This window comes from Hevea brasiliensis, chromosome 14, assembly GCF_030052815.1.
Source record: "Hevea brasiliensis isolate MT/VB/25A 57/8 chromosome 14, ASM3005281v1, whole genome shotgun sequence".
In the NCBI taxonomy this organism is placed as follows: Eukaryota; Viridiplantae; Streptophyta; class Magnoliopsida; order Malpighiales; family Euphorbiaceae; genus Hevea; species Hevea brasiliensis.
This window is the reverse complement of record NC_079506.1, coordinates 15,444,699-15,458,631: the sequence shown is the minus strand read 5'-3', so window position 1 is coordinate 15,458,631 and position 13,933 is coordinate 15,444,699. Positions and strand designations below refer to the sequence as shown.

At 33.6% G+C, this 13,933-nt stretch overlaps 2 protein-coding genes across 3 annotated transcripts; one reads left to right on the top strand and one right to left on the bottom strand.

Annotated features, from left to right (window-relative positions):
- The first annotated feature begins 462 nt into the window (after window positions 1-462).
- On the top strand, window positions 463-1,542 carry LOC110634721 (uncharacterized). Its single transcript, XM_021783843.2, has one exon. It carries the CDS (start codon window positions 685-687, stop codon window positions 1,159-1,161), a length of 477 nt encoding a protein of 158 aa, XP_021639535.2. The 5' UTR covers window positions 463-684; the 3' UTR covers window positions 1,162-1,542.
- A 5,921-nt stretch (window positions 1,543-7,463) lies between these two features.
- Window positions 7,464-13,269, bottom strand: LOC131173278 (putative disease resistance protein RGA4). 2 transcript variants are annotated; one of them, XM_058135359.1, is made up of 4 exons: window positions 13,050-13,269; window positions 9,722-12,875; window positions 9,472-9,542; window positions 7,464-7,800 (listed from the first exon to the last, which is right to left on the bottom strand). In XM_058135359.1, the coding sequence occupies exons 1-2, from the start codon at window positions 13,170-13,172 to the stop codon at window positions 9,750-9,752; spliced, it is 3,249 nt and encodes a 1,082-aa protein (XP_057991342.1). In that variant the 5' UTR covers window positions 13,173-13,269; the 3' UTR covers window positions 7,464-7,800; window positions 9,472-9,542; window positions 9,722-9,749. The 2 variants fall into 2 exon arrangements, with proteins under 2 accessions (XP_057991342.1, XP_057991341.1); XM_058135358.1 differs by lacking the exon at window positions 7,464-7,800 and adding an exon at window positions 8,574-9,238.
- Window positions 13,270-13,933: the final 664 nt, after the last annotated feature.

Below are 13,933 nucleotides of genomic sequence, written 5' to 3'. Positions count from 1 at the left end.
TATCTTCAGCTTTAAGGGAAGCTGCTATATTTGAGTTGCTCTTCGAATATTTTCATCAGAATATTTTTCAATTGTTGATTGCTTATTGATATCCGTTTTCAGTTCACCATAGGAAAGAGCAAGTTTCTGCAATTTGGGGAACTTGCTCCATCGGAAAAAAATGTGTTCCTCGAGTCATTTTCTGTGCAGCACTCGACAGTTTCTCAATTTTTGCGACCTTTGTAGTGTCAAAGCCCAACAGCTCAAGCTCCAGCTCCAGCTTTTGCAAAGCGTTCTGTAGCGTTTGTGCTTGCTTTTTGCCTCGCCTTAAGGAACGGAGTTGTAAACGTTGACAAAAAAAAATCAAATGTGCAAATATAATATAAAGAAATAGAACAGAGATGTTCTGTCATGGATTGTGACCCAAACGGCTTAGCCCAGCTCCTCCTTGTCCTTTTCTTAAAGATAGGCTGGGCAAGTGGGTGGGCAACGGTCACAAGATTTGAAAATTTTGTAACCTTAAAGTTGAATTCTTGCAAAAGCTTTATGTAATGCTTTCATGATCCTTCAACCGACAATCAAGTTCTCTTTTCAAAAGTACTAATGTATCCAACGTTCTAGCTATTTGTATATTCACAATTGGAAAATCCAGAACCTCCAATTCCACCAAGTTTTGCTCTAGCCATACCATCGAGTTACCAAGAAATGATAAAAGCAGTGAAGAAGTTAAAGAAGTTCTGGCCAAGAAAGAAGAGAAGAAAGAAGACTCATCAAGAACCTTATTATCTTCCTCCACCGCCATGCCACTGTTGCTGCTCTTACTCCACTCCAGTTCAACCCTCTGCTCCACCACTGCCACCATGGTTGGTACCTGACCAGACCAATGAGACCATTACTGCACCTGGGGTGCAGCACCTTCCAGAAGTAGGCTATCAAGGTCAAATCCGGTTGCCATCTCAAGAAATTGTTGTGGAAACAAATCCCGCTTGTCCTACACTGCCAATTGAGACTACCCAATTATCCTACCAGCAATATACAGTTCCAAACCCTGTTTATGGTGTGCCTGTTGTGCAGACACCAAGAAGAGAGAGGTCAGCTGGGTTCTTTGGATGTGTTATTAGCTTTGGTGTCAATCTAATTCGTTGCTTCTGCCCTTGTTTTCGCATTCGAGAAGTTGACTGATATAGCAGCATGTAAGTCGAACCAATAAAAGACGCACCCCCCTTCCCATTTCCCTCTTCTATCTCTTTTTTCTTCTTCTTTTTCTTTATATATATATATATATATATATATATATATATATATATATATATATATGCTTTGTCTCTTTGTTATTGTTGATCACTGATATATCCTTGTATGAATTTAGCTCATCATGTATATTTGTAGAATAATCGTTAATATCATGCTATGTATTAGTGTTTTGAGTAATTTTAGATGATGAACAATGTCTACTGATGCAAGGACTCAGCAGAATTGGTTGTAAACTCGTAGAAAACCACAGAAAATGAGCGTATATTGTTCTTGGTCTTGGGTGATGAAGAATAGGAAAAAGAAAAAAGATCCCATGGTGTTTCACTTGATCTTGCTTAACTTTTCTTTTTTGAAATGGGGGAGTATTCAACCTGCAAACAGGAAACTTTCCAGCACATTAGATTTGGTGTAAAGTTGAAACTGGCATAAAGAAGCCAAATTCATAGAGCTAACTTAGCTCTAACAACATAAATTTATTTTAAAATCAAATGCATATCATGCAGATTATTATGGATAGGTGATTTTTGCATTCATGAATTTAGTGTCAATGACGAAAGCCATGATGGAATTCACGGCAAAAGAGCCAGAAATAATCCGTTAGGTGATCTGTCCTGTCCTTATAGATGCATACTTTTGAACTAGGCGAACTCGTTGTCATTGTTCAAGCAGACCAAACTGTGTTCAATCACCAATTACTATATGAAAAATGTGTTTAATCGCCAATTACTATAGAAATAATCCATTAGGTGGTCTGTCCTGTCCTTATAGATGCATAATTTTAAAACTAGGCGAACTCGTTATCATTGTTCAAGCAAACCAAACTGTGTTTAATCACCAATTACTATATAAAAAATGGGTCTCAGACAAAAATTGGAACCAATCGTGATTTTACATTTGTTATTGTATATCCTATGATTTTTCTGCTGTATGAACCACATGCTTAAAGCAAAATCGCCTCAGGACTTCTTTCATATTATTATTATTATTTTGTTAGGCACAAGGCCATTAAGGCCTACTCAAGGGACTATTAAATTATTACATTTGCTTGCTGTCCACTTCCGTAAAAAAAATTTATGAAAAGCGTTTTGATTATTAGTGGATCAATATTCTTTTATTGTCGTGGAGTTGAACTTGAATGTTTGGCTTCTCAAAAGGGAAGGAACGAGGAAATTGCTTGTCAACTTGCAGGAAAAGCAATACTAGGACGACTAGCTTCTTGGCATGTGAAGATGTGAAGAGAAACCATATGAATATGAAAGAAAAGGTGAGGAAATTTGAAACCTGCTGCTTCAGAGAAAATTGTTGATGAAAATTTAAGATACAGTCAAATTATAATGCGAAGGCTACTACGTAGGGGACCTGTATCTCCTACTGCTCCTGCTGCTTGTTCAACTCTTCCTAAAGGTGCCAATATTAGAATTCCTATTCACTTGGCTTTCTCATCAGATGATTTCGATCACCATAGACTTAAGCAGATAAGCTAGTCCTATGATTGTCAATTTTATCTTTACTTCCTTTCAGTGAAGCAAACTTTTCAGCCTCAGCTTCGATAGAAAATGAATGAGATTGAACCCACAACAATTAAGATCAAGACCAGCAACTTCTTGATCAATAATCTGCACAATCATAGTTAGTTTTCAATATTTAATTGATCTTTATGAGCGACAGAATAATTTCTGAATGTGTAAAGAATAAAAGAAGAATTACCTCTCCATGATAATAAATTGTGTAGCTTAAAATCTAGCTATCTACTTATTGGTAGGGATGTTTGATTCCGGTTTCAGTCTAGTTCTAACTAAGAACTGGAACCGCCGGATTGGAATCGAAATCAAACCTTGGTTCTTTGACTTTTAAGAACTAGATTTGAAGCCAAATTTTGATTCTAGCTCTAGTTTCAGTTCAGTTTTAAGCAGTTTTGGTACAATTTTGATTCTAGTTTCGATTCTAATTTCATTTCAAAATTTGATTTTTACACTTTAAACTATTACATTCTTATCTTCATTTTAAAATAGAAAATACAATTTTAAATTTCTAAAATAAAAGCAATAGTAAAATAATAATACTAACATTAAAATTATAATATTAATATCAAAAATATATTTCTTAATTATATGGTCTTTAGCCAAAAAATACATATATAACTAATAATTAAAAAGTATATTATATGAGAAACATGTGATTTAGTTATATTATTAAGGATTATAAGATGATTTAATGCATTTAAAAGACTAAATTATTTTAAAAAGTTAGAAAATTAAAAAATAATATTAATTATATACAATTACAATTAAAGAGATTGTTGGAAATATACAAGTATGGAATTCCCACATCGGAAAAAGATGGGATGTGTGAGAGACATATAAGTGAGAAGGACTCATAAATTGATTGCCTTAAGGTTTTGGGTTGGATGTGGTGTTAAACCCATGAGTGTGTTCTTTCATAAAACTCATAAAAAAGGATTATGCCGCATGTGCTTTGGGCTCTCCAAATCCTTAACATATATATACATTTAAAATATATCTTATTAAAATATACATAATCTTATTAAAATTATAAAATATACGTATAAAATCGGTTCTTTAGTTTAGTTTCATTTTGGTTGTTGATAAAGAATCAGAATCAATCAAAATATTAAATATAAATTCAATTTGGTATAATTTGATTCTTATAGTAACAGTTCTTTTTTTTGTTTCGGTTCGGTTCTTCGGTTCAGTTTGAAACCCCAAAAACCGTGCACAATCCTACTTGTAGGAGCAAAGCTAAAATTTGAGACAAAGGGGAGTAATCTATCACAAAAATGATATTATTTATATAAGTCAATTTCGTTTAAACTCTGAAATCAAAATTAGAATTAAAATAAAAATCAAGAAAATGATAATGGAATGAATTTTTTTTCAAGGTGTTTGGTAGAATAAAGAATGAAATTCGATCCCTTTGAAGTGTTTGTTCTTGTTAAGATTTTTTCTATAAATTCAGAGATTGTATAGCTATGTTATTATTAGTTTCCTGGTTTAGGGCTGCTTTGTTTTTCTCGAATTACTTCCCTGATTTCTCGTAATCTACTGATTTCTAGTTCGATTGTACTCTATATATTGTTTGTACTCCATTTATTGTTAGTTCAAGTGTCCAACCAATGATTTTTAAGGAAAGTGGCAACCAAACTCCAAATACATATGGAGTATGAACTGGTGGATCAGATCACTCAATGCAATTTTCTTTTCTTTATTAGTCCAAGTTCTAAGTCAATCCTTAATTGACACAGGCCATGTTCCATTCTCTTCTTCCCTTCTTTCATATTATTATTATTATTATTATTATTATTATTATTGCTGCTCTAATGGGGAGGTAATTCTTCTTTTTATTAACACTAATAAATTTCATGCATATATATTTTTTCACATATACATAAAATATGAAGTATATATAAATTGTTGTCCAGTTTGATGATGAAGCTCATATTGTTAATGTAACGACTCAAGCTAGGAGTCGTTAAGAGCGCTAGGAAATTGGTCAGTTTAAAATTACTGAAACTCGTAGCAAGCCTAAGATCATAGACTTTGACTTTCTAAAAACTCATATAACTGCTTTGAAACTTTTCCTTAAGTTCCTCCCCAATATTCAAACTCATCAGAAAGAACTTAAAACTTTAAATAATTATGTGGAAATTTCTTTTTCCTATTTCTATCTTTCATTATCATTATTATTGTACTTAAACTTCATTTGTACAAAACTAAACTCTTTCTATAACCTTTACATAGCTATTATAAATAACATAACTTTTTTTGAATTGGTTCCTTAGGAAGAGCAAATTATAAGCCTTTACTTTTTTATGTCTGTTATGGTTATTCATCATTTTCGTACATAAACTATGAAAATGTCTCTTTAAAGGGACCTCTTTTTCTTAGGAAAAATATTTTTAACTTTTAACTGTTTTATCAATTACACTATCTTTACTTCTTTGTGAGCATTTGGCCTACACTCTTATCAAGCTTGAAAGGATTTGATGCATCATCTCAACTTGATTGGTGGACTATACAATGAAGAGTAGTCATGTTTCTCTCTCATTATAAAAATTTTATTTTATTGCTTGATAATTCTTATTCAATTTAATCTTAGTTTTGTGAGGTTGAAGTTTAAGTTGAAACCACAACAATCAAGATTAACATCACCAACTTCATGATCTAACTCGTTTGAAATTCACTGCGCAAAGATACATTATTTTTATATTAATTGTGTGTCCGGGGGTATTAATTAATGTATAATAACAACAATAATAGAATTAATTAAAAAAAATAATTACATGAGAACAACACTAATAATAAAATCATAAATTAATTAACGAAGGGTATATTAGCTTGTTGAATATAAATATATTCAAGAAACATACAAATAAATATAACTAAAAGAAAACAAAATTTCGTGTAGAGAATTACCTCTTATTGCTTGTTGTGGCTTTTGGTGAGTCAATCAAAACTGGCATTTAAAAGGGGTTTGATGCTCATCATTTCTTCGTTGGATTTTTAATTATTCTGTTGTTTCGAGGAATTTGGATTGTTCTTTAGTCCAAGTATACCAAAACCAGCCCATTCTTTGTGAAACGTTAGACCATATAAATGAGGTAATTCTCATCAAGATGGAACAGCTTGGAAAGGAAATACAAACCACCCCGCAATTTTTGGAGAAATTTTAGAACATTTAAAAGATTTTGTTATGTGCATTGTTACATCATAATCAACTGTCAAACTTTCTTCATCGTACATATATCTGTATCTGCATAATTAATCAAATATGTAAACTAATAAGAAAATGATATACGAGTCTTCCACGGCTCTTAGCGTTGGTGTCAATTAAATGGTTAATTGAGAGACCATTCAATTAATGTTAAAGTCTCCAATGTGGAATATCACATTCTAATTAACAACTTGGCATAATCTTCTAATTAACAAATCAGCAAGGGAATTCCTTCATACTCATCTTATGCTCTTAAAAATGGAAGTCCTTCATATTCTAGCTATAGTCAAGCTCTATATCTCACTCATGCTTTCAACTAATCAAGTGCTTTTCCTCATTACCACAAACTCTTTTATCAAGGTTGGAAGGACTATCTCATTTTAATTGGCTACATAGTAGAAGATAGTCATATTCTCTACATAATTTTCAATATAAAAGTGATAAATTTCATAATCAATAAATAAAAAAAAATTCAAAATTGAGATATCTTCACTCTCTATTAAATCTTTAAAGACAGATGAAAACTAGCCAATCTATTTTAATTGGCTCAAATATTTAATAAAGAAATAATAAAAATGAATAAGTGTATATATATATATATATATATATATATATATATATATATATATATATAGTTACGGGGACTTTTAATAATTTAATTACGGAAACTTGCATAAATTTCTGTCATTGCTTTTATAATTTCTGCCTTCCCTCCAAAATGCAGTTAATTACATACTTTTTGAGTTTCTACCAAAAGTGAACCAGAAAACATGATCAAAGTGAAAACGCATGAAAACCCCAAAAGAGGATAAAAAAGATGAAATTGACCTGCAGAACATACAGGAAATGACTGTGAAAAGGACAATCAATTGCTCATGAAAACTTGAAATATGGGCGGAATAGCCATTTGTACAAGAAGGATCGCAGTCATAGCTTAACCATTGTTGGTTGCCTGTAGTTGAACTTCAAGATGTCTTCGAGATTTATTTCACACTGCTCCCCTCATAAATCTCCTATAAAAAAACAATCCAATTGCAAAAGACCAACCTGTTTGCAAGCAGATTAAACAGGTAAATAAAGAATAACAATACCTTATAAACATTCACTTTGTTGGATAATTTTAGCAATTACCAGATTGGTCTGAAGAAAAACAAGCTCTTCAAGCATCAACAACCATAACAATCCAGAGTCCTTTGTATTCTGTAGACATATATGGTTTATATAGAAGTGTGACATCTATCACACTTGAAAAATCTCAGATGCAAATCCTTACAACAATGGTTTGTTGATACATCTGAAACCATACACAAGCATAGGGACTTGAGCATCAAGTAAGAATTGTCTGTCAATTCTGTTTTTTCTCCTTGCATCTTTTTGAAACCCCTGCCAAACAACCTGTTCCAAAGCTGACAAGTGTATGAGAAATTGATACCATTATAACATCTAAGGATATAGAAGTCGCATGCTATTTAGCCAGGAAGTCCATGCTATAAGTATAATTTTATCGCTGGAATTGCACACTGTGGAATAGCACCTTGATAATTCCTGCTAATTTGTAGGACGAACCAAAGGCTCCACTTTTTTTTCCCCCTAATTTCAGGAATCTTAGGAAAAAATAAGCAAGAAATACAGATATTCCAACCACATAAGTAGCAAACACCAGTTACCTGCTTAGTAACAAGTCACAAAAACCAAAAATGAAGAGCTCGAACTGTTGCTGGCTCTCTATGCGACTCCTTTTGGGTTAATGAAAACATTGAGGTGTAGAAGACTAATTGCAAGCTGAAGTTCCTCCACGGACATGAAACACGAGAATAAAGAAGAGAGCAGATAACTCTGTTCGTTATTGGACGAGTATTTCATTGCATTCGCAGCTTATGGAGAAATTGTTGACTAAATGATATTTATTCTGTGATCTTCTTAAAGTTTTGTTTGTTCTGGCGTAAGAAATATGATGTTGTGTCCGCAAGTGCATGGGTCACAGTAGTATAGTTTTAAAAAAATGATATCCATCCCACAGGGAATTGTGCTTAAATTGGAAATGAAAGATAAGCTAATTAGAATGGCAAAATTTAAAGATATAAAATGAAATTTAAAATTTAAAATTGATATTTGAGGAATTTAAGCTATATCAAACAACTAACTAAATTAATTAACTAGATTACCAAAATTTAAATTGAAATTGCTATTTATGAAATTTGAAGGAATTAAATCTAAATTCAATAAAAATTAAAGTGATTCTAGAGATTAGATTTTCCATATTGTTTGCATGTGGTTTATCCCTAATTTAGCCAAACACATGAGAATTGCAATTTTGAGGGAAATCAATTCTTAAATCTTTGAAACCTTTTTCAAGCATTTCAAAGTTGGTATTCATTAAATCAAACCCTGTTTTCACGGTATTTCAAACCTAACAAAAACCCAATTAAAACTTTAATTGATTTTGGAAAGTTCCCTTAATCCTCTTAGCTTATCTCTAACACCAAGAAAACTAAGTTTATTGCAAGATTATCTATCCCAAATATTCACTTTTCAGTCCATCTATTAAGGATTAAAGCTTAACTTAATGAGGGCCCATTCATTAAGCAAGGCAACAAGCTCACAAGCAATAAATCAAAATGTAAAAAATCTCATTTAAATGACTAAATCAGTTCAAAACCACAATACAAAGCAATATTCACAAACCCATCTCTAGAATCTCAAATAACTACTCACAAACCATAGTTTCAAGACAAACTCAAGTGTATAAATGAAGAAATAATGAGAATATAAGCTAAGGAGTAGAAAAACCCAGAAGAATGCTGTTAAATCTACTGCTGGAGAGTGCAGAAAATGGCCTCTGTAGCTGCTGGAAAATGGCTTCCGTCCTTCTCTCTTTCTCCCTTATTTCTTGCCAAAAATGCCTCCCTTCCTCTTTATGGAAAGAAAATAGTTAAAGGAGGTTTTATATGGGTTAGGGGTCTGCCCTAGAATGGGTAAAAAGGTGGAAGATTCCAGAGAAAGTGAGGTATAAAATCAGAGTAACGAAAATGCCACGTCAGCCATTTCCAGTAAAAACGACATAAGCTGAATCGGTTGTGTCGCGGGCTGTGTAACCTTCGGCCTGAATATCTGACGATCGACACAACCTGCGACATAAGCTAAATCGGTTGTGCTGCAGATTGTGAAGCTCTCGGCCATTTTTAACTCAACTTCAAAAATTTTTGTAATTCAACTCTAATCTCCTCCAAATGGCTACTCTGATCAAAATATACCAAATTTCTCCAAATTTAACCTACAAAACAAATAAATTCAAAAAATTAAACTAAGAAGTGTAAAAATTATAAAATTGACTAAATATATGTTAATATCTATAATAATAGCTATGAACAAGGGTAAATTATGTGCAAAAATTACACCTAAATGATGATATAAAATGCATGCATCAAAATATCAGGAAAAGTATTTATTCAAAACAAAAACAGGGAACAATGACGATTGGACAAACTAGGCAGTTGATTAACTTACAGATGAATGAGATGAACAGAATTAGTTGACAGCCTCCCCGTCTCAATTTAAAGAAGGCCAGACAATGATTCCTGGAAATTGGAGAAATTAATGAAAGGATTAAATCCAGCAAATGAAATTCACTTGTTACACTAATCATGTTGCAGAAACTAATTCTCACCCAATGCATAGAAATGCATTGGAATCTACCAAATATTAAATGAAAGAAAAAGAAAAAGCCTTGCAATAGAGGTTGAAGGTGAGAACTTACACAGTGACAGTGCAGAGGATTTTTCTAATCAAACATTCCCTCGAATTACTTTGTCATTGATAGAAATATTTGGGATGTGAGTAACCTCGGGCCAATTCTCCCCACCGTTCTTTTCAAATTTTTCTGATAGGTTGGGACAACGGTTGATATACAAAAATTGTAATGCAGTAAGGTTGTCCATCCCCTCTGGTAAAGACATCAAATTACGACAATCGCTGATCTCGAGAACATGCAGAGTGGTAGCATACCGAAGTCCCCTTGGGAGAGACACCAAGTTCAGGTTATTATGAAGCCTTAGAGAACGGAGGTTTTTAAGGGCTTGCCATTGCGTTCCTTTGTCATTCTCAGCACGTGACAGAGTTGTTATATTTGTGCAACTATTAACAATCAGACTTTGAAGAGAAGTAAGGTTAAACAGCAACTCTGGCAGAAATTCTAAATCCTCAACTTCCTCAATGGTTAGATCTTTAAATTGAGAGATTGGGAAAGAAAAAGAAGAGGATGAGGAGGAGGAGGAGGGACTGGACTGTGATGCTGAAATAATCATCTTTATTATATGCTCTAATTGCTTCCCACCGCTACCACTAAAATGCAATGTTTCTAAAGACGGAAGTAATGGCATGGAAGTCAGGTTAGGGCAATTATCGATATACAAAATGGAAAGACAAGGAAATCTAGGGAGGTCTGCCGTTCCATCATTCCTCAGGCATGTCAACCATCCCTTCAGATTAGGGCAGTCGAAGAGGTAGAGTTGTGTTAGGGAAGGAAAGAATGATGAAGATCCTCCATCAGTATCTATATACTCTAGATTAGTTAATCCAGAAATGCACAAAGATTTAAGAGAAAGAAGCTGATCAAATGGTGGGAGACGCTTTATGCTTTTGCAAGAGCAGAAACGAATGGACATCAAATTTGTGAGGGAAGAAATCCAGCCGGGAAACTTCACTCCTCTGTAAGAGTACAAAGATAGGTCCTTCAAATTTTGGTGGGGCCGTAATGCTTCCAACCCCATTTCATCATTCTCAACGTCATTTGCACCCTCAATATCATCACCGTCTTCATTCCATTTTAATGCCAAACTCTGAAGATGTTGCTTCTCTTTCAAATTGGCCGCCTTAAATTCAGATGTACCATTTTTCACATAACGCAAATTCACAATATTCAACTCTCCTCTCAAGTTGTTCAATCCTTGTAATTCACCGAGTCCACTGCACACAGTATTATCCATGGCTACCACAAATCTTAATAATCTCTCCAGTGAACTCAATTGTCCAATCCCACGTGGCATATGAGTCAACCCAAAACAATATCTGAGGTCAAGACACCTGAGATTGACCAACCTTGTCGTGTCTTTTGGTAAATGTATAAGCCCGTAACAGCCTATCAGTTTCAGAATTTGTAAGTTTTGTAGTTTGGTGATTGAATCAGGAAGTGTTTTGATACTTGGATTCTCAGAAAGATCAAGATACCTTAGATGCTTCAATTTCTCAACTGAACGTGGAACAGACATAATTCCTAATTGGTGTAGATCTAACACCCTTAAACAGCTCAATGCAGACATTGCGTTGCATAGTTCTTTGATTTGAGGCGTTTCTTCCTCATAGCCACAAGACGTACTTGAACGTAAAAAAAGGAATGTCCGCACCTTGTTTGCCTTAAGCATGGAAGGTGAAATTACTTCCGCATGTGAGAGCCAATCAATTTTAAATGATATATGGCGAGTTTTCTCATTCGTATATCCCACCTCAAAATTTGATGAAGTACACTCCTCTCCAACAACCGACATTGCAAGGTCATGCATCAAATCATGCATTTTACAAGTTCTATAATTACCAAGGTCATCTTTTTCAACTTCTTGAAAGAAAGACCTCCAAAGAAGATCACCAAAATATTCAAGACCAACATCTATAAGACATTGGCTCGGATCCGATGACTTAACATAACCTTGTGCCATCCAAAGATGTATTAACACATCAACATCAATTTTGTAGTCTTTTGGAAATAACGCACAATATGCAAAACATTGTTTCAAATGCGAAGGTAAATAATTATAACTCAACTTAAGAGTAGGCAAAATATCACTTTCACACTGATCTACCTTTGAGAGTTCTTTACTTTCGAAGGATAACCATTCAGATTCGGAATCCTTAAAGTACAAGAGACTTCCTATTGTTCTTATGGCCAAAGGAACCCCCAAACACTTGGCTACAATTTCCCTTCCTATATCTTCATGGCTTTGACTTACCACTTGTCCTCGCTTGAATGCTATTTTTTCAAACAATGACCAAGATTCAGATTTAGGCAAGCCTTGTAATTCATACATAGCAATGGGGCGAGCCAACTCTGCAACCTTTCTAAGTCGCGTGGTTATTATTATTTTGCTTCCTCTTGCACCACCAACTAGCAAGTCCTTTAAGCGATTCCATTTTTCTGAATCCTCATTCCATATGTCATCCAACACAATCAAGTATTTCTTCCCAATAATTTTTTCATGAAGGAGACTTTTCAATGCATCCATCTCGCTACTATTAGGTTTCTGACGAGACACAGATTCTAAAATCTTTTCAACTATTAATTTTACATCAAAATTATCTGAGACACATGCCCATGCTTTTAGCTCAAATTGCCCTTTGACTTTCTCATCATTATACACAAGTTGGGCTAATGTTGTCTTTCCCAATCCACCAATTCCAATTATGGGAATAATTGACACATTCTCTTCATCATTGGATTTCAACAGAAGCTCTATAATTGCCTCCTTATCATGTTCCCTGCCAACAACTACTTCAGGTGGAAAGGAGTGAGTTTGTTCCCTGCCCTTATTAGCTGCAATACGCCTCTCCTCATGGCGCTCCTCCAAGAAAAACTTCCTATTTTCAGCTATCTCATCTAATCTTTCTCTGATTGCCTTAATCTTATGAGCCATTTTAAGACCATAAGCAAATGGATTTGAGCTGGAAAAGAAAAGGCGTACCTCCTTGGCCATTCTTGTGCCAGTCATAACTTGTTTTTGTAAAGCCTTGAGTGATAACTCATCCAACAAGTCATCAGCATCATAAAATGCATCTTTGAGCATCGAAAGCCACTCTTTGACTTGACGATTCTCCGATGACAGCTCCTCTGCATGAAGAAGCACAACTTTGATGGTGGATACCTGAAAATTTATCAAATGGAACCAGAAAAACGAGAATCAGAAAAATGACAAACACGCGTCTAGTATTTTCATACACCAGCTGGAGCTACCAAACTAAGCAGCTTAACAAAATTAGCTAACTACTTTGTAATAGACTGTAGCTAATTAGCTATAAATAAACTCTCTCTCGAATACCATTCTGTTGAGCTTGTGAAGCTCGTCTTTGAAGCCCCAGTACAGGCCAATCTCCTGGATAGTATGGGAACCCAACTTTGTCATTATTTCTTTTGCAAGACCGGAGAGGAATGCTTCTGCCATTGTTGTTTGTAAGGGAAGGAAGAGCTATAGAATTAGAAGGTGGTGGTTGCAGTGTCTGAAAGTCTTGATTCAATAAGAGAAGAAATATGTTGAAAAGCTGCCAATATATTAATAAAAATTTTAAAGCTTGGGCATTTGTGAAACAAGGGCATAACTGTCTTTTGAAATAATGAGTGCACCAGACGATAGGGAAGAACAGTCAATTACGCGTTGCGCTGTCAACATGTCAGGTCGTTTTCATCTATAGTAATTTTTCTCTCTTTCGAACAAGCTCATTAATATAAAGAGTAATTAATATATTTTTTAAAATAAAAAAATTACATAATTAATATATTTTTTCAAATATATGTGTATATATAGTAATTTTTAAGGGTAATTGTACTCTTAATTTTGTAATTATATTTCATATAATTTAGTTATATTATATTTTTAAATAAAAAATTATTAATATATTATTTTACAATCATAGATAAAATTAATATATTTATAGTATTATGAAATGATAATTAAGGTAAATGAGTTAAATTTAAACATAAGAAGTTAATTTAACAAGTTTGTAAAATGGTTAAATAATAAATTTATTTAATGAGTTAATTTATAATCTTGTTCGGCTCAATTGGTTTATATTTCTATATACAAGTGAAACAAATAAAATTGAAGATGATTCTATTGAAAAAGAAAAATCGTAACAAATGTTTGAAGGTTCCTTGGGCACCCATTCCTTTAAGCTAATTTTTTTATAATAAGTTAGACTTAACTCA

Excerpts from the sequence above, each read along its gene's own strand:
- LOC131173278 (XM_058135359.1), bottom strand. The coding sequence starts at position 13,172 with ATGGCAGAAGCATTCCTCTCCGGTCTTGCAAAAGAAATAATGACAAAG. Across the intron at positions 12,876-13,049 it reads TTCACAAGCTCAACAGAATG|GTATCCACCATCAAAGTTGT; the intron begins GTATTCGAGAGA and ends ATAAATTTTCAG.
- LOC110634721 (XM_021783843.2), top strand. The coding sequence starts at position 685 with ATGATAAAAGCAGTGAAGAAGTTAAAGAAGTTCTGGCCAAGAAAGAAG.